A 22,823-nucleotide genomic window follows, 5' to 3' on the forward strand; every position below is an offset into this window, starting at 1 on the left:
AAGAATGATCAATAATGCGCCTACCCAACGCCCTGAACCTAGCTCGAAACTGTTAGGAAGAGCTCAAGGGTTTTATGCATCTGCATCTCAACCAGACATTACTCTGTTCATGGTTGAGAACTTTAAATCTGACTGGGAAGACTAGAAATGAAGGAAAAATAAAGAAATAAAGACCACATTCTAGGCCTAGAACAATACACACACCATGCATCACGGTACCACTCTCCAGCTTCAATAGAAAGATTTCAGCAAGTATTACCCACTGAAACCGGCAAAATAAGCATACAAAGTTTGCAAGGGGAAGCCCTGGTATTACAACACAATAGCAGTGAAAATTATAGCTCGCTATACATATCTTTGCCTTAACCATTCTAAAATGATTAATTAACACTATTGTGAAGTGTGCACTAAAAACTAACGGTCACATTCCCGAAAAAATGAACTCTTCTGTGGAGGATTACTCGCCACTGCTGTAGGATGACTCTGTTAAGAGTTTGGCACTAGCCGACCATTGTACATCTTCTCAAGTAGCTGCTTTGCATCAGGCCTCCTGAGAAGACCTTTGTTGTTTGGTACACCAGTCCCTAAACATACGGGACATACAAGTTTCCCCCGACCTGCCCACGAGAACGAGCAATCACATTAAAGAAATGAGTATCCATTGCAGTAGGAAAAAATATAAACACAACAGAATGTTGATGTGGGAGGAAGAAGCAACGGCTCCATAATCACAACTATCTGCTATGGTTTATGATGGCTCTTATACTTTTTACTCAACTATTTCTGAGAATAAGTTTTGAACTTTTGATTACCACAAATGGCACAGATACTGTAATACTGTATAGATGTTTTCTTTCAAGGAAATATGACACAAAAACAGAAATATGAGTATCAATGAGAACTGCATACCGTAACAATTTGGACATTCTGTAAACTCATACACATCTTTAGCTCGTTTTCTGTTGAGAGCTTTCCATTTTCCAGTACCACCACACATATCACCTAAATGAAAAGCAAATGAACATCTTGTTGATGAAGAAATACCACATATAACGTTACATCTAAACTGCAAGGACAAGGAAACCCAAATAATGTATGTATTCCAATCAATGAATATATGTTCAGATATTTTCATCATATAATAGCTAACAGGAGAAGAAGAAGCACTATGTTTCGCCTCTGACAAGCCAAAGCATGAATTTGAGGCATAATCTAAGTTTGTTGGTAATTAGGTTCTGTTTTTCTATGTTGGTAATCTATAATAGCTTCAGATTATGCTTAAAGACTACCACTAAAAGGAAACAGGAACCTATTTACCAACAAAGAAAAGAGGAGCTCATATATGAAGTGATTATGAACAAAGAAAATCTCAAATTTTTTTTTTCTAGCTGAACCTCTGAACCAATATAATCTATGCACACATGAAATTCGACTAAATATATAATGCCCAAGGAGGACGTGAATGAACAGTTTACCCGCCTACACGAATATTGGGGATATAAATATGATATATGAGAAGGAATTATAGGGAAAAATCAAATATAATGAAATGGATATCATTTCCAACCATTGATAACGAAAGGCAACAGTTATACTTACAGAGCACAGCTCCACTTCCCCCACAATTCCTGCACCCAGGTGGTCTGTCTTTTCCATCCAGTGCAACTGCCTTTGGAGAGTTGCTTATCAAAGCAGCAGTTGAACATAGACATGTGAGACACAATCGTCGAGAGATTGAGACCTGAGATCCCTATTATCAAAGCAGATCCATGGTAACTTTTACGGTATGTAATTGAAAGCCATTAACACCAATTACACACTTCAAACTAACATTACAATACAAATAAATTAGGTTGAAAGTGCCATACAGAAGCTGAAGTTTCAAAAGAGAGCAAATGTTATATTCCACCAAAAACCAAAAGAGGAGCTAGTCTCTGTCCACCTAAAAACCGTTTCTAACTCAAACAATATCAAAAGATATCCAACCAAAGTTGACGCCCGTTTACAACACAGCGGACAGTAGTCTTGTCTTGAACAAAATACTAAATCCTTTGATTTCAGAAACAGATAGAATAAACTCTTCAAAAAGCCATAAAAGAACTAGATATTAAGTAAAGTAATGAGTGTCATCAAGCACATGAATGATGTGTTAGCAGGGCGAGTTAGGATTTATCAAACAAGAAGCATCAGGTTACATGAAAGCAACAAGCATTAAGCCAACACATATCCCTTCTCTCATGCCGTATTTTGTAGGAAACTATTGTAATTGCTTATAATCAAGAAGATACTTCAATAGAAAAGGATCAATACCTTGGATGGTTTAGCTGAATGCTCCGAATCCCCTGGACTGCCACTCTCGTTCTCAAGATTGGATCTTACATGAAACCCAACTGCCTTTGCGTTGACTGCCAAATTTCAGACATACAAATGATGAAATGATAGTTAGAGCCATTGCCTTTCCACCAACTAATAGTCATGTGTTGCATAACCTCGTGAAGTTGAGTGCCAAACTGGCAACTAGATACAAATAGTGGCAGTAATCCCCCTGATTTCGATATAGGCAAAAACATAAAAACAGAACAAAGAAACCTATCACCCAAGAAAAGTAGTTGAATTTAGAGCAAAAGTCAGGCTTCGTTTCTTCTTTCTTCCATTACTAAACCTATAAACCACATGCCCATAAAGGCTTAAAGCACTATTGCCAGTTGGGAACCCTACGACTCTACATATGCTACTCTATTCATTCTTTTATATATACATGCAACTGAAGAAACAGGAAAGAAGATAAAGAGTATCTGAAAGGAAAAGACTGGTTTTAGCTTCAGAGAGAACACTCACAATGGCCTGGTGAGGATTTTGGCAGGCGTTGCGGTATGGCTGAGAGATGAGAAGAAGAAGAGGAAGCCATCTTCTCTCTTTCAATCTCTCTGTTACCTGCAAGTGATGTTTGTTATGTACACAGTGAAACGTACTACGTGGACATTGATTTGGAGGGAGAAAAGCTTCTGGTTTTGGATACCATATCTCTCAATAATCCACCGCTATCTTTTCCATTGGTCCCTGGATATTCTCTCTCTTTCAAATTAGACCCTAGAATCTTTTAGGTTTATACCCATAGTCCCATACCTATCCAATTATGAGATTTGCCAAAGTGTTTTTGAAGAAAAAAAAAAAAAAGGAAACGAGAGCACTTTTATTACTGCGGACTAAAATACAATCAGTAACACATTTGCAAGCCAGCCACAGACCGGAGTCAGGCCTCTAACATAACCCCAGAAATTCAAGGCTGCTTAAATCTCTGTCCCATAATCGTGAGATTTGCATTGCATATATGAACTCAAAGATTATACAAGCATAGAGCATGTGCATGAGTTCCGGCCATCAAGATTGAAGTCGAATCCAACGATCTCTACCCTGTAGATCGTTGGTAATTTGAGAAATCTGATAGGGTGAGTTTGAGTTTGAGGCACCATGGTGTATTTTGCGATGTGTATTTCTCTAATTTATACGAGTGGTTGTGCTCTAAACCTAGTGAGAACGCAGATGCCTTGCAACAGATCAGTGACAGGATAGGCATTATTAGCATTATTACATCTTTGCATAATCATGAGAAGATAAAAAATGAGGAAAAGGCACTAAAAGCATAGTTGACTGTAGTCTATAATTACTGGGGAGCATAGTTGACTGTAGTCTAATTACTGGGGAGTAAGATCTCAAATTAAAAAAGGCCACTAATACGGCTTACACTTATGGTACAACAGAGTCACTGCTCCTGCAGCTAACTCCTCTCCTACAACAAATTTTCTTACAGACAATATTTGACCAAAAAGAAATGACATTAACATCATTTCCGACTTACAAACTCCATGCAATTGAACGGAGTTAAGATACGGTACGTCCATAGCACAAACAAGCAAGATACAGATTCTTTGCCCATTTTTCCTGTGCACAAGACCAAAATTAAGTCAGTAGGAGATCAATGACATATAAGTTGTAAAAAATTAATCAGTATCAAAGTCGTGCACTTCAAGCTGAAACTGCATTATCAGATTTGCAAAATTTATACCTTGACATGTGTGCTAGGAAATTGTGATGTACGCAGGGTCTCCTGTGTTTCATCACCAGGTTTGCGCTTGGGAACACTCAAGATAAGAGCCGCTTGATCCCAGGTTGCAGCTGTTGATGTTATCCGGAAACCATTATCCCAACGCCTGTGGATGCCTTCACTTGGATAGAGAAAATCAAGCTCCACAACCTAAGATAAGCAATAAAGACAAATGAGACGGGACACAACTCAGGTGTATACAACCAATTGTAGTGAAACCCTAATTAAAAAGTAGCACATCTCTTTGCCATACTCCGGATTCACTTGTAAATATAAAAACAGGGTCAGATGGGAGATGTAAGATTACTTTTAATCATTTCTGGTCAAACTCAACCTAGCATGAACTGTATCAATTGACCATGATAAATCTCTCCAGACTGGTTACCTTAAAAACGTCCTTTTTCTTTATTAGAGGTTAACTTAAAAATAAAGCCGAATTAACCAAGTAAGAAAAGACCTTAGAAAGATGCTTTTTTCCCATTCCCAATATGAGATTCAAAGGATTTGGTAAAAAAGAAGTCAAAGACAGACAATGCTTTGTCCCCGCTCTGTGATTGTGATAAATTTAAACACTGATATTCCTATTAGGAGAACATCAGACATCGAGTATAAGATGAGTATAGCCACCTGATCACTGAAGCCAGCATTCCGAGACATTACAACACCCCACCGGCTCCCAGCAGTTGCCATTGAAGTTACATGAAAACCTTCCCTCCACTTTTTGTTTATCCACTTGAAGGGGAAAGAATCGCTCACTTTGTAAGACTGTTGAGTATACTGGGTTCCTGCACAATTAGGGTCAGACTGGTCAGACTTCCATTATCTAGTGCCTGAGAACGAATTGAACTGAAGTGGATGCCGAAATAGTAAGCAGTCATGCTGCCTTCAAAGGAAATCTAGCTTGACAATATACATGTCCACATAGTTCATTCATGCACATATTAGACTAATCACAAAAGTGAACATACCTTTGGACATCACCACAAGGGAACTCCCATTGTTAGCACCAGCAATAGAACTAATGTAATAATTCTTTTCCCATTGTTCCATTATCCATTCCTGTGTAATTGAAATCACAAATCTGACTCAGATCTCTTTTGCAAAAAAGAACAAATGTGACAATTGCTTAAAGGGTCTTGTGCAACTATAGACATGCAAAGAGATCCACCTTGTGCAAGAAGAAGGGAGAAAGCTCATAAACTTGGTTTGAAAAACCAGTTCCAGCATCCATAATAAGTGCCCAGAGATTAGAACACGAAGACACGCAACTTATAAGCAGACCATCTGCAATTCCTCTCTCCACATGTTGTGCCAACCTTGCATCAGCGACGTTGTAATGATACCTAATAATAAAATAGAAAAATGTTAGGAACAAATATAATCAGGAATCAGGAACGAATATGTTTTTTCCAACTCTTGAAAAAACCGTCCAATGTAAAATGAATTTCTACCTTTGTTTCATTGGCATCCGAGCATTGTAAATTGAAATCCATTGTGTAGCGGGTACTCCTAGCCGAACCTTCTTCCTTGGCTGCCCGTCATCATCTTCCTCAATATTCAATCTACCCCGTTTCTGGCCAACCTGGCTAATAATCTACAAGCATTTGTAATAAACAAGATTAGAAGCCCATAAACATCCAAAAACAGGGCGCAGAGCGGTTAAGGGACCAGGTGGGCCCCATGCCCCAAATTTTCCAACAGAATTATTAGTTATTTAATGTATTACGTAGTAGTTATGAAAATTATAAAGTTTCTACCATAAAAAGCTGTAAGCTATACCTGAATAGAAAATACGAAACCACCATCAATTATCATTAATTACGTATATGACTGCAATATATTCAAAGGCAATTACCACTGAATTACCTTTCAAAAACCATTCTTACAACAATATTTCCTCAATTTTTCTATCCATTGAATTTTTTTTTTTTCCGGTCAGTGTATAATAATATAACTGATCTTTTCTTAGGTTTGTGATCGATAAATTCAAAATGGTTTCCAGTCAATATTCTTTACTTTGTATATCACCAAGAATCATTTATGTAGTTGATCATCATTTCATCTATTGAAAAAGAAACTTTTGTTAAACCATATATATGATGACATTAGTAAGGAAATAAAAAGTGTGATATGTAATCTAAACATTGTAATAGACATAATTTTTATCAATGTGCGAATTCAATTTAATATTTTTCTCATAGGGCCCAGCTCATATGAAATCCTGGCTCCGGCCCTCTCCAAAAAGAACTCTATAACATACTGCATCAAAATTACCTTCTGAGCACCATCAATTTTTAATGGTCTTACAGCAGGATTTGTTCCTATCAATCCCTCAAACAGTGATATTAATTTTGAATAGTTAGGCTCTTCATCAAATTTCATGTTCACCACGATCTCAAGAAATTGCCTTAGAGCTGCGGGGCAGAAACAGCACAGCATTTCAGGTGATGTTGCCATCTTCTTTTTACAAACTAGGAAAGATTTGTTATCACCCTGAAACAGGAGCAAGTATAGTTCAGATAACTTGCTAACAAATTAAAAAGAGAAAACCAGACTCGACTTCTAGAATATTGTATACCTGATACCCCTGCCATGGCAACCTTCCTCGATGGAGAAAAATAAGTGTATAAGCAAGTGATTCGAGGTCATCTCGTCTACTAGCAGTTCTTCCCAAGTGAGCATGAACACTAGCATATCGAACAGTTCCTCTGGAGGTGAGACAAAAAAGAGACTTATGGTTAAGGATATGAGATTTCCATCGCAGTCCATAAACCAGAAAAGGCAGATATTAGCTCACCTAAACATATCAGGACGTTGATCATATTCAACATGAAGCCCACTTGAGCTGTCTTTCCACTTTGTTGCTGCAAGATCGAGTGGTAATAGAATCCATGAGATATGAAACTAATACAACTAGACAAACGAGGGTAAAAAGATTGCTCACCTAATCCGAGGTCAACAAGATACAATTTCTTCTCTTGAGCGGTAGATGGCTGACCAAGCAAAAAGTTCTCTGGCTTTACATCTCCATGCACATACCTGATATTAAACAAACAATGTTTTAAAATTGATTTGGAAATCAAAAGTGAAATCCTTTAAGTGAAGGAAAAAAAAGAACAAGTTTGTAAAGATCTTATATTGTTTAATAGGCAAATTTAAACCAATGCAAAGTGCTGAAATGATCTGAGACTATATTAACATACCCTCTAGAGTGCATCTTCTCCAGAATCGATAAAGACTCAACAGCTATACAAGCTACCATTTCTGCAGACATCCTGAGATCATTCAAACATAACCATAAAGTTTGTAAGTAAAAGTGATTTCATGAAGCACAGCACATGAGCACAACAATAAAGAGACATACACATGTACAATTGCTGAAACCAATTATGCAAAAAAATTACACCTCCGAACACAAATATAAGTCGAACTACCTGGATAATAATTGAACTGCAGATAAATTGCAGTATATTGAAAAAAGAAATATCACATACAAAAGAAACAAATAAGAATGTGCATAGGCACAGAAGTAAGCACCAGCCACATGTATATGTGTATCCTATTCTCTGGAAGGCACTAAAGCCACTACCATTATTACAAATTCCCATTAATGATAAAAGTGGAAGATTAATCCAAAAACCCGTCCCTTGAAGCCGGTTTCTAGAGCTTTGCCACCAGAAAAGCCTCACCATGCAAGCCCCAGAAAATTTAGGTTTTCAGCTCAATCTTCAATTGCAGTTTAAGTCAAGATACTTAACAACAAAATGAATGGACAAAGATAGTGACAAAAGGATGTTCAGGAATTTCATAAATACTTACGCTTGCCCTGAAGTATTCCATACATCCCATAAACTAGGTCCTAGCATGTCCATAACCTGCAAACATAGAAATTAAAAGTTCAACATAAGAAAGTTCAACCGGTAACTGAAAATTAATACAGAAGATAGGACATTTCTTTTAAAAGTAGAAGATAGGATAGTTGATCATACCATTACATAATAGTCCCCTTGCTTTCCTTTATAATGTACTCTGGGAACTCCATGACTACCACCAAGAGTGCTGTGAAACAATAAGTAGTAATTAATATTTTGAACAAATATGTAACTGCATATTGGTACATAAATGTAACGGTCTGAAGAAAAACAATGGAAAGACTAAAGATCTAAAGGAAAGAAAAAGACCCACTTGTAAACTTGCCACTCATATGGAGGACCATAGCTGCAGCCTTTACTATTTCTGTGCTCGAATTTCAGTGCTACCTGATAAATACAAAACTCCGAATCATGAACACTTATTTACAAAGGAAATGAGATAATCAAACAACTTTTTTGCAATATGAGAAAGTCCAAACTTACCTCGATAGCACCAGGACCACTTGTTCGGTCAACTCCACCTGTAACACGACGACCAACGAACACCTGACCAAAGCCACCTTTGCCAAGCTTCCTTTCCACCTTATATTGCGGCGATCCTCCTACTTGAACCTTCAAAAGTTGAACCCAGTGCATATATCAGTTAAGTAATCATTAGAAGCTGAAAGATAATCTCTTTTGCTTTATTATGATAAATTAAACATCAATTCCAGTAAACCCAAAGCATTCTATAAGTAACTATTGCATTCAAAACCTGTATCCATATATACAAGTACAGCAATCCATAAATTAAACAAAATAAATGCTTCATGCATCAATATAAGAATTAAACAAATCAGGGAAAAAAAAAACACAATTCATCAAAACCAGCATCGACCCAACTGAAATAATCACAAAAGAAAGGAGCAAATTTTCGGATACCTTTTCAGGAAACGGCGCCGTACTGCCCTCTTCTTCTTGCCCAGCAGCCTTATTAGCACTCAAGCCACCACTATCGTCAGCCATCACAGCTTTGTTCTCTTCTTCTTCTTCTTCCTCCTCCTCCTCCTCCTCCTCCTCTTCTTCTACTTCTTCTTCCTCCCTTTCACCCTCCGAATCGGAGTCTTCCTTCTCCGAAATCACAATCACGCGGTCCTTCTCGTTCTCCTTCTCCGGCTCCGGCAGCACCTCCTCCTCCTTCAGCTTTTTCACAGCCAATCTCGTCCTCGGCCTGACCACAGCCTCAGCTACCTGCCTCGCGACCGTGGCACGCGTCCTTCGAGACGGAGGCGGCGGCGGCGGGGGGTCCGACGGCTTGTGAGCTACCCTAGCACGACCTCGGCGGACACCTTTTCGAAGCTCCGGCATTGCTCAAACCCATAAAATGAATTTTCACGGTGCTTCAACGACTCGATCATTATATTTACAGCCGCGAAGCTTTGAGAGTCATGAACATGGCTGAAATCGAACGGAATCGGTCGAATCGGAGGTCAATTGAGCCAGATTGGGGGTCGATTGGAGGGAATTAGGGTTTGTTTGGTGGAAGATTGGAAATTTGGGGGTTAGGGTTTGGTGGGGGAGAGAGAGAAGGATAGATAGGCGCGGAGTCCAACTGTGAGACGATGCGGGAAAACAGAGAAGAAATGAGAGAAAAGGAGGAAGGGTTTGGTTTTCGGGTGTGGACCGTGTGGTGTGATGATGGCCTATTCGTCAATCAGATTTTGGTCAACATTTTTTTTTTTGTTTTTTGTTTTTGTTTTTTGTTTTAGTGATATTTTGAACTTTCATTGGATATTTTCAAAGGAAAATCTGCCGGAAATGACGAGTAGAGCCAAGAGAGGGACGGACGGCGCCATCAGAGAACGAGAGGCGCTACCGGCTCTCAAAGGTGGCACTCAGAGATGGAGAAAATCCTAGAGAGCTGGAGGAGCCTTCTCTCTCTAAAACGCGAGGGTTTTCAAATGTTTGACTTTAAATAGAATTTAAGAGGCGTTTTGTTTGTTCTTGTATATGGTAGTCGATTTAATTGTCGCATTCGTTAGATCTCAGAGAAGAATCACGGTTTCATGCTTGTAATCTGTAAGACGATCTGATCATTAAATGTATCAGATTCTCCAAATATGAATTCAAACACCATTAATCGACATAACCAACATTTTTCAAGAAGTATTCAGTTTACGTTAGTCAATTTAATTGTTGCATTCGTTAGATTTCATAGAAGAATCACGGTTTTGTATTTGTATTATGTAAGACTTATCAGATTCTCTGAATGATTTCAAACATCATTAGTCGACATAATTAATCTTTTTCAAAAAGTATTCAGTTTACGTTACATGGTCATTCGAAGAAGATATTACGTTACAAACACGCTAAAATCGTGTTAAAAACATGTCAACTCTTTTATTGAGAAGTTACGCAAATTGGCATGAAAGCATGTTAAACCAGTGAATATAATTATGGGCGCAACACTATTATGCTCAACTTGAACCTACTTAACTTATGTTGTGCTAGTCAATTTAATTATAGCATTCGTCATATCTCAAAGAAGAATCATGGTTTCGTGTCTGTATTCCATATGACAACCTAATCATTATATGTATCAGATTCTCTAACTATAAATTCAAACATCATTGGTTGACATAATTAACTTTGATAAATTTTATCCACACATCCATAAACACTAAATACACACCACAATTTTTCTACATTTGAAATCAGATTTTATGGATAAATGAATTACTCAAAACTATTTATATAAGAAGAGAAATATCTATGGCACTCAAATTCAGTAGCTGCCCCAAAAATGAAGCTATCATCAACAAAGAATAGATGGTGTAATTTAGGGGCAGTTGGACTCATCTTCGAACCTTGAATGACATGGCTTTCAACAGCATGTGTTATTAGAGTCGAGAGGCCCTCAGCACATAAAATAAAGGGCAAAATACTGTTTAGTCCCTGTAGTTATAGGGTTTCAACGTTTCAGTCCCTGTCGTTTCAATTTCACTTAAAAACTCCCTAAACTCTTAAATTTCACCCAATTGATCCTTGCCGTCAACTTTCAGTCAAAAACTCGGTCATCTTGCTGATGTGGCACTCCTTCTACAGTAAAATGACTATTTTACCCTCACTGACCAAAAAAAAAAAAAATTTGTTCTTTTTTTTACTCTCTTTTCATTTATTTATTTTTTACTCTCTTTTCTCTTCTTTTTTTTTTAACTCTCTTTTCTTTCTTTTTTTAACTCTTTTTTCTCAATTTTTTAATTTGTTCTCTTTTTTTTTCCTACTATTTTTGTTAACTCTTTTTCTAAACTTTCTTTTCTCTCTCTCTCTTTTTTTGCCTACTCTTTTTTTTTAACTCTCCTTTCTCTCTCTTTTTAACTCTCTTTTCTCTTTCTTTTTTTTTTACCTCTCTCTTTTTTTTTAACTCTCTTTTATCTCTCTCTCTTTTTTTTTTTTTTTACCTACTCTCTTTTCTTTTAACCTCTTCTTCTTCCCCTCTCTCGTCTCCGTCCTCGTCTTCACTGCAAACCCAAGCTAAGATGCAGACTATTGTGATCTTCGTGCCACCATCTCGCAAGCCAAAACCTTACCGGCCCACCACCGTTGGCGTGCTCGCCGCTCCGAGCAAGTGCTGGCCATTCCACCATCCATACATCATCTCCGTCATGCCAGCAAGCACCACCACCCCTCCCAATCACCCTTTTTTGCAGCAATCTAAGGGACAACAGTCCGTCACCCAAGATTCCAAGAAGCATTAAGAATTTTGATAATGTAATTCTACTTTTTCTGGTACTCTTCATGTTGTTTTAATATTTTATTAATATCTTATGAGGTATCATGATATAAATTTAATATTACTATAAAAAATTTTAAACATTTGAAATTAATAAACGGATCGGATTAGCGGATCGGGTATCCGTTAATCCGGCGGATACGGATTTGGATCGAGCTATCAATGATCTACTGGGTTAACGAAGCGGGTTTGGATCAATTTTTTTTTTAAGTAAACGGATTTGGATTTAGGTAGATCCGATCCAAATCCGGTCCATTTACAGGTCTACCGAAGAGAAGAGAGGTGGAAGAGGAAGAAGAGGTAAAAAGAAAAGAGAAAGAAATATAATTAAAAAAAAAACAAGAACAAATAAAAAAAGGGGTTAAATACTGTTTACTCCTTCAACTTTCAGAGAAAAAACAATTCAGTCCCTGCCTTTTCAATTTCACACGTTTACTCTCTCATCTCTCAATTTTGGTCCAATAGGTCCATTCTGTTACTCTCCGTACAAAAACTCTGTTAAATAGCTTACGTGGCAGTCCTTCTACAGTAAAATATCTATTATATCCTCACTTCCTCTTTTTTTTTTTTTTTCAATTTATTCTTTTCACTTTTTGTTGTTTTTGTTTTTTTTTTAATATATTCTCTCCCCAAACTCAACTCCGATAACTCCATCTCCAAACCGACTCCTTCTCATCGTTTGTCCCTCAATCCCATCATACTCATTGAACTCAAACACCTCCAAATTAGTTCTCCTTCCTCCACCATCATCCAAATAATTTGTACCAATCATACCATCCTTATTCCGCCTACCATGCTCCAGTCTCTCCCTCTTCAGAACCATTCTGCCCCCTTCCACAATGCCCTTGTCCAAACCATTACAAACCCGAATAGTCTCCGGCCCAACTTTCCTCCTCGGCATCAATAGCTCATCACTCGACCCTGAATCACTCATCACCAACCTCGACCTCTTCTTCTCCTTCTTCGATTTGAAAACCTTCCAAGAACTCGAAGAACCAACACCTCCACTAACCAGGCTTCTTCCTCACAAAATTAAACACCCTGAAGAATTCCTATTCTTCACCAACACCCCAAAAGGGCCAACAGATCTCACACCTTCGTCCATCTACATCCACCACTCTCAAAAACCCTAAATTCCAAACCCCACCCTTCAATTCATCCCCAATTCACCAAATCCGACCCGTAGACAAATCCGATCGGATCTTTTAGGAGCTAAAATGAGTTATGAATATCAACAAAAAGAAGATCAAAGCCTCCAAATAGTCTATTGAAATTACCGATTACTCTCCAAATACCTCCAAATCCAGAACGATCCGTGTTAAGATTTGGAATTTAAGCTCCGCCGGTGGATCGGTGGAGGTAGAGCTTGCTGAATACGTGGAGGGTAGTGACAAAGCCGATGAAGTAGAGGCTCATGAAGAGCATGACGGTGGGGGAGATCTTCAAGCCAGGAGCGTCGTCGGTGTAGAACCTGAGTATGTTGTTTTTTGCACCAAAGCCACCGTCGCTGCCGCCCATGCCTCCGGAGCTGGAGTTGCCCCCTTCATCGATACGACGGCTGCGCATTCCAGTTGTGGCAACAACTGAACCACCAGGAGCCATGACGCTGAGGTGTGAGGTCGTGGAAGACGACGTCGCTTGGGACTGAGATGAGCCTTGAGCCATTGTTCCGAATAGAGATAGAGAGAGAGAGAGAGAGAGAGAGAGAGAGAGAGAGAGAGAGAGAGAGAGAGAGAAGAAGAAGAAAAAAAAGAGAAAGAATAACTTAAAAAAAGATAAAAATATAAATTAAGAAAAAGAAAAAAGATGAACTGAGGGTATAATAGACATTTTACTGTAAAAGGACTGCCACGTTAGCTATTTAACAGAGTTTTTGGACAGAGAGTAATGGAATAGACCTATTGGTCCAAAATTGAGAGATGAGGGAGTAAACGTGTGAAATTGAAAAGGTAGGGACTGAACTATTTTTTCCTTGAAAGTTCAGGGAGTAAACAATATTTAACCCTAAAAAAAAAAAAAAATTAGAAAGAAGAGTTAACAAAAATAGTAGGAAAAAAAAAAAGAACAAATTAAAAAATTGAGAAAAAAGAGTTAAAAAAAAAAAAAAAATTTGTCAGTGAGGGTAAAATAGTCATTTTACTGTAGAAGGAGTGTCACGTCAGCAAGATGACAGAGTTTTTGAAGGAAAGTTGACGGCAATGACCAATTGGGTGAAATTTAAGAGTTTAGGGAGTTTTTAGGTGAAATTGAAACGTCAGAAACTGAAACGTTGAGACCCTATAACTATAGGGACTAAACAGTATTTTGCCCTAAAATAAACAGGTAAGGTGATAGAGGGTCACCTTGCCTTATTCCTCTAGTGGGATTGATGATCTCGGTGGGTTGACCATTTAGGAGAATAGAATATTGCACTGATGTGACATTCTGCATGATTAGCTCAACCCATCTTTCTGCAAAACCAAGTTTAAGAAGCATTGCCCTAACAAAGCCCCATTCCAACCTGTCATAGGCCTTGGAAATGTCCAGTTTCAAGGAGAAAAAACCTTCTTCTTACCTTCTCAAATTGTGCATGAAGTGCACAACTTTAGTAGCCACCAGAGTGTTATCTGAAATTAATTTTCCCGTAACATATGCACTTTGCAGGGGAGAAATAATGGATGGCAAAAGTTTTTTTAGTCGAGTGGCTACCACCTTAGAAATAATTTTGTAAATAACATTGCATAATGCTATAGGTCGAAAATGACTAGCTTCCTTTGGCTCTTTTACTTTAGGATTAAGCAGAGATGAGTGAGATTAGAGCTAGCATAACTCTCTCCTGTCTCAAGAAAATGTCTGACTGCAATACACAAATCAGTGCCAAAAATGGTCCAAAATTTCTGAAAGAAAAGGAGGGACATATTAGGGCCCGGACTCTTAGAAGGGTGCATATGAAAAAGTGCAGCCTTAATCTCATCATCAGAATAAGGAAGCATGAGGTCATGGTTCATATCCGCAGTTACTCTCAGTTCCACCACATTGAGGATATCGTGCAAAGCCTCATCTGAAATGCCTTCTGATGTGTAGATGCCTTCAAAATATTGAAGAATGATACATGAACCTCTGCAGGGTTAGCAGACCAAATGCCCTCGCTGCTGTTAACTCCCGTGATTCGATTCTTTTGTTTGCTGTTTAAGGCTCTTCTGTGAAAGACAGCAGAATTTCTATCACCCTCTTTCAACCACAGAGCTTTAGATCTTTGTCTCCAATGCGTTTCTTGTTGTGCAAGTAAAGTGCTAAGTCTAGCATGTAAAGCTTTCTGTTCCTCAGGCATATTGATCAAAGGAGATGGGCTGCCTCATTAAGTCATGGAGCTTCTCTTGGATCACTCTCATTTTCCCTTTTTTAGCATTAAACACATGTTTATGCCAATGCATTAGCGACTGACCAGTTACCCTAATCTTCATACCAACCTGTAACATGCCATTACCTGTTAGAGGTTGTGACCATCCTTTTTGAATCACATTGATGCAATCTGAGTGTGCATGCCACATTTCTTCAAATCGAAAGCATTTTGAGGCACGCCATACAATTCTTCTTTCAGCGCAGACTTCCACCAATAGAGGTGCATGATCTGATTCAATGGGAGGTAGGGTTAAACCCCTAGAGCAGGGATATAAGTCTCGTCATTGTGGGGAAGCAAAACTCCTATCTAATCTCTCCTTTGTAAAATTGTTTGACCAAGTATAACGACTGCCAACATAACCCATATCATGAAGATCACAATCAGCCATTATTTGTCTGAAGAGTTGCATTGGTGCCATAGCCCTAGGGACTCTACCCGACTTCTCATCATTACTCATAATTTCATTAAAAACCCCAACCATGATCCAAGGGAGCGAGCAAGGCTGAGCAGCTAGAGTTTTGATAAGGTTCCAGGTGCAGTGGTGTTGGCTACAATGTGCAAAACCATAGATCCCAGTGAATCTCCGGATTTCTTAAGTGCCAAGTTTTCCGATCTCGGCATCTATATAGTGAGGACCATATGTTCGTAACCTAACTAGATTGTCTACCTTCCAGAGGAGGGCCACACCTTGAGATTCATCCTTGCAAGGGTAGCTAACACCCCACAAAACCAAGATCTATTCTGAGGGATTCCAGTAAACTTGGTTGCACAAGGGTTTCAGAGAGGAAAATCAGGCTAGGGTTTCTCGCTTGTACCATATTCACCAGAGCCCTTTGAGTCTCATGATTGACAATTCCACGACAATTCCATAGCAGGATGTTGGTTTGCAGCATGTTGCTTAGATTGAAGGTTGCGCAAGGCAGCGTTTACGATGGCTAGGGTTTGGCTTCACCACTTAGCTAGACTACCTCCAAAAAAGTTTTGATTAGAAGAAGAGAAATATAGTTGGAATATATTTAATGGGTTTTAATTTTGTAATAAACCCATAGTTGTCAACTTTTCAGAGATAACTAGAGCTTGATTTGCATATGAGCAAATTGATTGTAGTTTTAATTTTTTTTTCTTTCATTAAATTAGGCTTAGAAAAATTTTATCCACATATCCCCAAATACTTAATACACACCTCAAATTTTGTAATTTTGAAATCATATTTTATGGGAAATATATTTACTAAAAAAGGCATATGTATTAGAAAAGAAAACATAGTTGGAAATTTGGAATAAATTTAATAACTTTCAATTGACTGAAAAAAAAGTTCAATGAATATAAACCAGTGAATATAACTATGGGCGCAACACGATTATGCTCCATTATCGCATTCGTTAGATTTCAAAGAAAAATCATAGTTTCGTGTTTATATTCTGTAACACAAACTAATCATTAAATGTATCAGATTCTCCTGATATACAAACATCATTGGTCGACATATTTAACCTTTTTAAAAAAGTTTTCAGTTTACATTACATGGTGATTCAAAAAAATTATGAGAATTTCTATTGGGACCTCCAAATTTGCTCATTTGACCTCTCTATCTTTTGAATTATTGAATTACATATATATCCTCTTATAAAATGACAATTATAGACAATGAATTATAATCAACTAATATATATTTTCTTTACAGACCTCTCCGCCTAATTTTAACACAAATTAAAGACTAAGAAATTGTTCCGAACTTTTATTGAGTTCCTAGTATAGACTTCATTCAAGGATTAGTTGGAGGATGAGTTTTGGGTGGGAAACGGTGGTTTTTTTTTCCTTCTGCCTTCATGAGCTACGTGTTTCTTTCTTTGTTTTGTTTTGTTTTTTTTTTTTTGTGTTCTGGGTTTTTTTAGTTATATCAATTTCTGTAAGCTTTGTAAGGGATAGAAACATAGGAATCATTTTTTAACCCTTTGATTTATGACTGCTTGATCAATTTCTGTGTTATGACCGTTTGATTCATGATTTAAAGTTTTAGAAATTTATTTTGGGCATTTTTTAGGTTTGCAGGCAAAAAAGAACAAAAAAAAAGAAGGAATGGAGGTGTAGTTAGTGAATTACAGGTATAGTGAGTATTTTTATTTTTTTTTTGGTATATGAATAATATAACTAAGGTTATTTGAGGAATTCAAAAGGAGGTTTAGTGAGCACATTTTTGTATTTAAAAGCACAAAGGAGGTGTAGAGAGTATGAGAGGTCAAATGAGCAAATTTGGAGGTCTCAATAGAAACTCTCAAAAGTTATTACGTACGTTATAAACATGTTAAAATCGTGTTAAAAACATATAAACTCTATTATTGAGAAGCAAGGTTCTAAAAATCGCTAGGCATTAGTCGTACAGTAGTAGAGGACTAGCGCCTAAACGCCTAGGCGGTTTTGTCTTTTTCAATTTTAATTTTAATTTTAGTTTTAATTTTATGTTGAACATACAATTATGTATTTTTTTTTTTATTTTCTATTTTTTATAACCTCCCAACCCAAAACTACCTTTATCACTCTCCTTATCTCCACAAAAGTCTTTCACGTCTCTGCATCTATCTACCCACATCTTTCTCTCTTACATAATCACTAGCCCAAAAAGATTGACCAAGCAATAACCAATTGAACTTTTCTCCAAGAAAAAAACAAAAATTGCAATAACTTGCACATATGAGTCCAATACACATACGGGTTGTTGTGCTTTCAAGCCTTTTAAGCATGCGGGTCCCCAAAAACAAGTTCACTCCTCTTCCTCTTCTTCAACCTCTGCACCACCGAATTTGAGTACAACTGTACAAGTAATAAGAATTCCTTTCAAAAACTAGTCTACCCTTTATTAATTTGGGTATTAGCGGCAACGACGCCATACACTATTTAAAATTTTCTCAGTTCTTCCTCTCCTCAGTTTCAATTTTACATTACATGAAACCGCCTAGACAAGCCGCCTAACACCCAAACCCAACCGCCCATGGGTCTAGTTGCCCGCCTACGTGGCCGCCCAAACCCAACCTTACCGATTCGGCATTACTCGAGTCTGAGAGCTGCCGCCCAGCGCCTAGGTGGCCTGGGTGGCCGATTTTTAGAACACTGTTGAGAAGTTAGCAAACTGAAATGAAAGCATGTTAAACCAGTGAGTATAATTATGGGCACAACACAATTATACTCAACTTGAACCTACTTATTTTGTGTTGGTAGTCAATTTAATTGTCGCATTCATTATATTTCAAAGAAAAGTCACAGTTTCATGTTTGTATTCTATAAGACGATCTAATCATTAGATATATTAGATTCCAGGAATATAAAAACATCATTCGTCGACATAATTAACTTTTTTCAAAAGGTATTTAGTTTACGTTATATGATGATTCGAAAAAGTTATTACGTTATAAACACATTAAAATCGTGTGAAAAACATATCAACTCTATTATTGAGAAGTTAGACAAACTGACATGAAAGCATGTTAAACCAGTGAATAAAATTATGGGTGCAACACAATTATGCTCAACCTGAACCTACTTATTTTGTGTTGTGGTAGTCAATTTAATTGTCGCATTCGTTAGATTTCAAAGAAAAATCACGGTTTCGTGTTTGTATTCCGTAAGAGACTATCTAATCATTAAATGTATCAGATTCTCTTAATACAAAAACATCATTAGTCAACATAATTAACCTTTTTAAAAAAAATATTCAGTTTAATCTAATGCAACTTGGATAAAATGAGAAAACCTAGTGCTCTATTAGGTCTTGGGAGCAACGCCTTTCTAAGGGCCGCCATCTCCCATATCTTCTCCTTGTTCAAGGGGATATTGTTAGGATTCGACCTACTGTTTATTGGTGGAGGCGTTTTGGTCTGGGTTTACAGCAGGGCTGTGGATCTTGGCAGGGAAGCTCTGAATGTTTCTAGAGATTGGGCTCGTTGTGGTGGTACAGGTTCGGAGGTTCACCTTCATGGGGATGTGCTGCATCTCGTTTATAGGTGGGAGGGTGGGAGGATTGGTGGCTAGGCCACTCGGGTTATGGATAAGGACAGAGGGTGATCCAAATCCAGGGGCTTTTTGAGGTTAGAAATGAGGATTTGGTTACTAGCTTTGGACGAGACATCGTCGATGCTAGGCCGGGCAAGAGGATCTACCGCGTAGGGGTTGCAGGGGAGCATGGTCTGGTGGTAACGTTGTCTGGGTTTTGTTGGGTTCCGATCGGGATTAGTGACAAGAAGGGCAGCAAGGGTGGCAACTTTTGGTATCATGCTATTAGACAAAGATCGTTGGATGATGAGCAAATGACCTACAACCTCTCTGGGCTGGACATGTTGTGCGACACCGCAGGGGGCGGTGACCCAAATGGCACCGGTGAATGGGTTGAGGATGGGGTGCCTAATTTTTTGGGTGCTCATGGTAGATGGGCCTGAGCCTTCTCTTGGGTATGGGCCTCAAATAGAGCTAGGGTTTAGTCGCTAGGATTTAACTCAAACAATAATATTTTGGAATTTAACTCTAATAAGCGTCGGCGGGATTCAAGTCTGGGTGTGGGGGTACCACACCTGGAGGTTCTTACCAGCTGGACCACATGTGGTGGTTTATTATGCTCAACTTGAACAAACTTATTTTTATCGTGGTAGTCAATTTAATTGTAGCATTCATTAGATGTAAAAAAATAATAATCATGGACGTGTCAAGTTTACAGATATTAAGTTTGTCTATGATCTTGTGAAAGAAATTTGGCAAAAAAAAGTAACCTCCATAAGATTTAGACACTGTGTTTTTTTTCCGTCACTATAAAGGTTGAGTCTAGTAAAATACTACTTGTATTTACTGAGATTGTGTGACCAAATGAAAATAATCGTCTAAATGTTTAGTAAGTGATTCAGCAATATGGTAAGAATTGGGCAACATCCAAACAAGCTAGAAAGAAATATTTTAGCTACTACTTAAGCCAAGGAACAACATATAGCAAGATTTTAGCCATATAAGAAGCAAGATCCAAACGAGGAAGAAAACTAAGAATGAAGTCATCTAGGTCCAGTATGACCTCTAGACTCCTCATTAACACCAGCTAAATTATATATTCATGATCTTGATTATGACAAAACTGATCCAAGGTTGATCAGCAAGAAAAATTCATTGACAGTAGACGAGTTGTATGCTGAAAGCTAGACCAGTCACCATGTCGGTCATAAACATTTGCTTTCGGCAAACACACCAGCAAGAGGATAGGAGTCCTTCGACTTTCCATTGATGATATGATAGAGTTGAGTCAACTTCAACCAAAAGGTAGAATATATACTAAAGCTCAAAGCCAACTTGACACCAAATTAACTTCAGCCAAAGCTAACTCATACTAACCACAACTCAAAGAGTTCCTGCAAGTACCTATAATTCACAATATCATTTTCACTTTTAAGTTTTAATAACACCTCCAGCTGCAACTCCAACATTGCTGAGTTTAGCTCTATCCACATTCAGCTTCACGATACCAATAGGAGGATCCCAGTGTTGCCAATCATAGACTTGTTGGCTTCCACCTAACTCAAGCTCCCAATGAAGTTCAAACTACAAGCTCTATCGAATAGAGAAGTGTACAAGACCGAGCATCGGGTGAACATGCAGCTGCTTGATGACCTGTACGAGAGGTTTCTCAATAGGGTTTGGAGTACCTTAACAGTCGGGCAGTAGTTGCTGAGGCACATGTGGGTGTTAATGGGGGTGTTGTACAAAGTCAACAGAACCAGTCGGGCGAGGCGAGGTCGCGCTCCCGAGACTCGGCGGGTGAGGTAAGGCAGCGGCCTCGGGTTCCAGTGGGGCGAGAGGGACAGTCCCCCCAAGTTTGAAAGGAAACGAGGCAGTGCCCCGAAGTTCCTATAGAGGGAGGGGTGTCTGCCCTGGCCCAAGTTGAGAGGAAGTCCCCCGATATTCAAATGGAGGAAGGTGCCCACGATATCGAGCAAGGCGCTCCGGACGTTGTAGTGTGGCGAGCTCCAAAAGCTCCAACCCTGGACGTAGAGATGTCTGTGGAGGAGTTGTTCGAGGAAGTTGAGTGGCGTCAGAGTGATACCAGTGCTAGGGTTCGCCAGGTGAAGGACATGATTTTGGAGCAACTGAAGGGTGTTTATGGCACCGATATAGAGGGTCCAGGGTCACGAGAGGTTATCGCTGTTGATAGCGGGGAGGCCAAGGTAACTAGCCAAGTTGCTGATGCCATAGTGGTGGTGGCTGAGGCTGGCTATGTTTAGCAGGGCGATGGGGAAGGTGCAGGTGGTGAGGATGCCCATGTGACTGAGGTGGTGGCTTCCGTTCAGCCAAGTAAAGGAGATGAGGCCCGAGGCACTGGTACCTGCGCGCGTACTAATGGTGCTAGGCTAAGGAAGAGGACTGCCTCGCAGCTTGGTCTCGGGAGTCCACTCGTGGGGGTGAGTATCAATACTCGCGGGGGAAAGAGGTCCCTAGTTGACGAGGTGGTACGCTCCTGCTCTACCAGTGAGGGTTCCCGACACTAGCGAGATGAGGTTGCTAAAGGTCTGTCGCGCGCAGACTCTTGGCGAGATCTGTATTAATGATGGTGCGATTGTGCATATGTTTGTGGATCTACGCAACTACTGTCGCGACCAAGGTCGTATTAATGTGGACGATCCTCGCCAAGGATATCGGGACCCCTAAGAGAGACTCATGAGGGTGAGTGCTGTGTTTTTATTACTCGCTCTCTCTTTTTGTTCTCTGTTTTCTACTATTTGTGGCCCTGTGCTCATGCTTCCTGGTATAGGGCCCGCGGGGCTTCCAGAAGCTTCCAATGTGGGTGGGATGAATGTGCCAGCTAGGCCGGTACTCGGATATGTGGTTAGAACCGGGTGTGTTGTCGCCGCTGATGATAAGTATTGGGGTCTCCTATTGGTGGGCCCTATCGAGTGCTTTGTTATTCCTGACTCGTCATTGGAGTGTGTCGAGAAGAATGCAGTTCTGATTGGCCATGTTTTCCCCCTCCTTATGGGCTGCTGCAGCTGCTGTGCGCTCGGTTTCTGCTTGTGCACACGATTCCATGAGGTCACGCATTTCAATCTTGAGTGCAGTGGTGGTATCGGTGGTCATGACCAAGTGTGTCTCATTGTTTGGGCTGAGGAATTTGAGTGTGCGCTGAACCTAGCAGGCCACTCCTTTGCAGGGTTGATCGTCATCGTGTGTATCGGGGGTGCTGGTAGCCATTGGTAGAGTGTGTTGTCCCACTAGCAAGGGTCCATAGGGACTCCTTCTAGCGCCAAATATTTCAGCTGTATAGAGGGATGTCTGGTCCAGCCGAATCACGAGATGTATTGTTTTGTCACTATCGCTATCGATTTCGTTTATCTATAAAACAAACAAAGGTCAGAGGGTAGGCTGGTTGTACCGGCCTTCAACGCTTCGATGGCTAAGTCAGTTATAAGATAAAGATAATGGAAAGTGATAATAAACAGTTACCTCTTTTGGGTGTTGGAGATGATCCTTGTATCATCGATTTGGGGGAGCATGGTTTCATTTCATTTGGTGTGGGACGATTTGGGTCCCGATACCGCCCCCAAGGGGTATCGGGATCCCCTTATGGGAGTTCCCTTGTTACTTTTTGGCAGCTAGATGAGCCTTGTACTTCTGGTACTTGTGCTTGGGAGGTATATGTATACCAACACCCGTAGGAATCTTTTCTTC

General features: G+C 39.3%; 3 protein-coding genes across 4 annotated transcripts; all 3 read right to left on the minus strand.

The window, feature by feature from the left end:
* Window positions 1-208: 208 nt before the first annotated feature.
* LOC112201796 (protein PHOTOSYSTEM I ASSEMBLY 2, chloroplastic) lies at window positions 209-3,119 on the minus strand. Its single transcript, XM_024342708.2, has 5 exons — window positions 2,839-3,119; window positions 2,311-2,405; window positions 1,600-1,750; window positions 910-1,002; window positions 209-617 (listed from the first exon to the last, which is right to left on the minus strand). The coding sequence occupies exons 1-5, from the start codon at window positions 2,906-2,908 to the stop codon at window positions 487-489; spliced, it is 540 nt and encodes a 179-aa protein (XP_024198476.1). The 5' UTR covers window positions 2,909-3,119; the 3' UTR covers window positions 209-486.
* A 503-nt stretch (window positions 3,120-3,622) lies between these two features.
* On the minus strand, window positions 3,623-9,630 carry LOC112201795 (casein kinase 1-like protein HD16). Of its 2 annotated transcripts, XM_024342707.2 has the most exons (17): window positions 9,046-9,630; window positions 8,899-9,012; window positions 8,461-8,589; window positions 8,291-8,364; window positions 8,095-8,164; window positions 7,925-7,980; window positions 7,309-7,380; window positions 7,050-7,144; window positions 6,903-6,969; window positions 6,684-6,813; window positions 6,380-6,598; window positions 5,557-5,699; window positions 5,274-5,448; window positions 5,074-5,164; window positions 4,733-4,890; window positions 4,067-4,255; window positions 3,623-3,942 (listed from the first exon to the last, which is right to left on the minus strand). In XM_024342707.2, the coding sequence occupies exons 1-17, from the start codon at window positions 9,322-9,324 to the stop codon at window positions 3,883-3,885; spliced, it is 2,121 nt and encodes a 706-aa protein (XP_024198475.1). In that variant the 5' UTR covers window positions 9,325-9,630; the 3' UTR covers window positions 3,623-3,882. The 2 variants fall into 2 exon arrangements, with proteins under 2 accessions (XP_024198475.1, XP_024198474.1); XM_024342706.2 differs by having other exon boundaries at window positions 8,899-9,630.
* Window positions 9,631-13,081: 3,451 nt separating this feature from the next.
* LOC112164545 (protein transport protein Sec61 subunit beta) lies at window positions 13,082-13,414 on the minus strand. Its single transcript, XM_024300765.1, has one exon. The coding sequence runs from the start codon at window positions 13,412-13,414 to the stop codon at window positions 13,082-13,084; it is 333 nt and encodes a 110-aa protein (XP_024156533.1).
* Between the last annotated feature and the right edge of the window lie 9,409 nt (window positions 13,415-22,823).

Source organism: Rosa chinensis, chromosome 5, assembly GCF_002994745.2.
Source record: "Rosa chinensis cultivar Old Blush chromosome 5, RchiOBHm-V2, whole genome shotgun sequence".
NCBI classification, from domain to species: domain Eukaryota; kingdom Viridiplantae; phylum Streptophyta; class Magnoliopsida; order Rosales; family Rosaceae; genus Rosa; species Rosa chinensis.